The following is a 748-nucleotide window of genomic DNA, read 5'->3' on the forward strand; positions in this document are numbered from 1 at the left end:
ACCTGAACTTGAGGTGGGAATGAATTACACAGTGGCGAGAGAAAACGCCTAGCTGATGATCTTACGATTCAGACGCTCTTCTCAGAGCACAGACCGACAAAGATGTCGCTGCTTGTGATGACTATCAGCAGCCTTGTATCTCAAAGGGAAACAGAAACGGCGGAAACGGCAGAAACGACCACGACTTTGTTCGCAATGAAAAGGCTGCATCAGCCCATCGCCAACTGCTCTCACGTTTGACTCTGGCCAGATCCACGCACCATACCCATAGGTTGGGTGAAATGATTCCTAGAGCCGTTAGGTGACGCAGTGCCGCCTGGCGAGGCATCAATCGAGGACGTGTACGATTCTGTACCTACATCGCGGCTTTTCCTGCAAACTTCGATAGATCCAAACTCAGCTGGACTTCTTTCAATAATTCCGATGCGCTCGGCTCCGACCACGGGTCGGTGCATCAGCTCTCGGTGCATGGGTTTCCCCGCAGCTGCTCCACGCTACACTCACCCAGCTACGGGGTAGTCAATTCATAAAACGGAGTAGTCTGTAGTTGAACTAGCCAATCCACGGCAATGCGAGGTCAGCAAAGATCTCGACAACACTGCTCGCGGCTCGGCGCTGCTACGAGGCTACGTAAACCTACTCTCGACATTTCTTCATCTTGAGACGCTCGAAGCGTTCTCAAGTGGCCTGCCCGACGGAGCCATGTTGTCCCCCACACGAAGCGCTCTGCGCTCGGCGAGCATCGACG

The 748-nt window shown here is 53.7% G+C and overlaps 1 protein-coding gene across 1 annotated transcript in view; it reads left to right on the forward strand.

Moving 5' to 3' along the window:
• Positions 1–569: 569 nt before the first annotated feature.
• The window catches only part of VDBG_07681 (predicted protein), a gene marked incomplete at both ends in the record, with an annotated part of 1,510 nt that continues 1,331 nt past the window's right edge, over positions 570–748 (forward strand). Inside the window, one exon of the mRNA XM_003002176.1 lies at positions 570–576. Within this exon, the coding sequence (XP_003002222.1) occupies positions 570–576 (7 nt within the window). The remainder of the gene's footprint in view (positions 577–748) is intronic.

Source organism: Verticillium alfalfae, genomic scaffold (assembly GCF_000150825.1).
Source record: "Verticillium alfalfae VaMs.102 supercont1.10 genomic scaffold, whole genome shotgun sequence".
Classification (NCBI taxonomy): domain Eukaryota; kingdom Fungi; phylum Ascomycota; class Sordariomycetes; order Glomerellales; family Plectosphaerellaceae; genus Verticillium; species Verticillium alfalfae.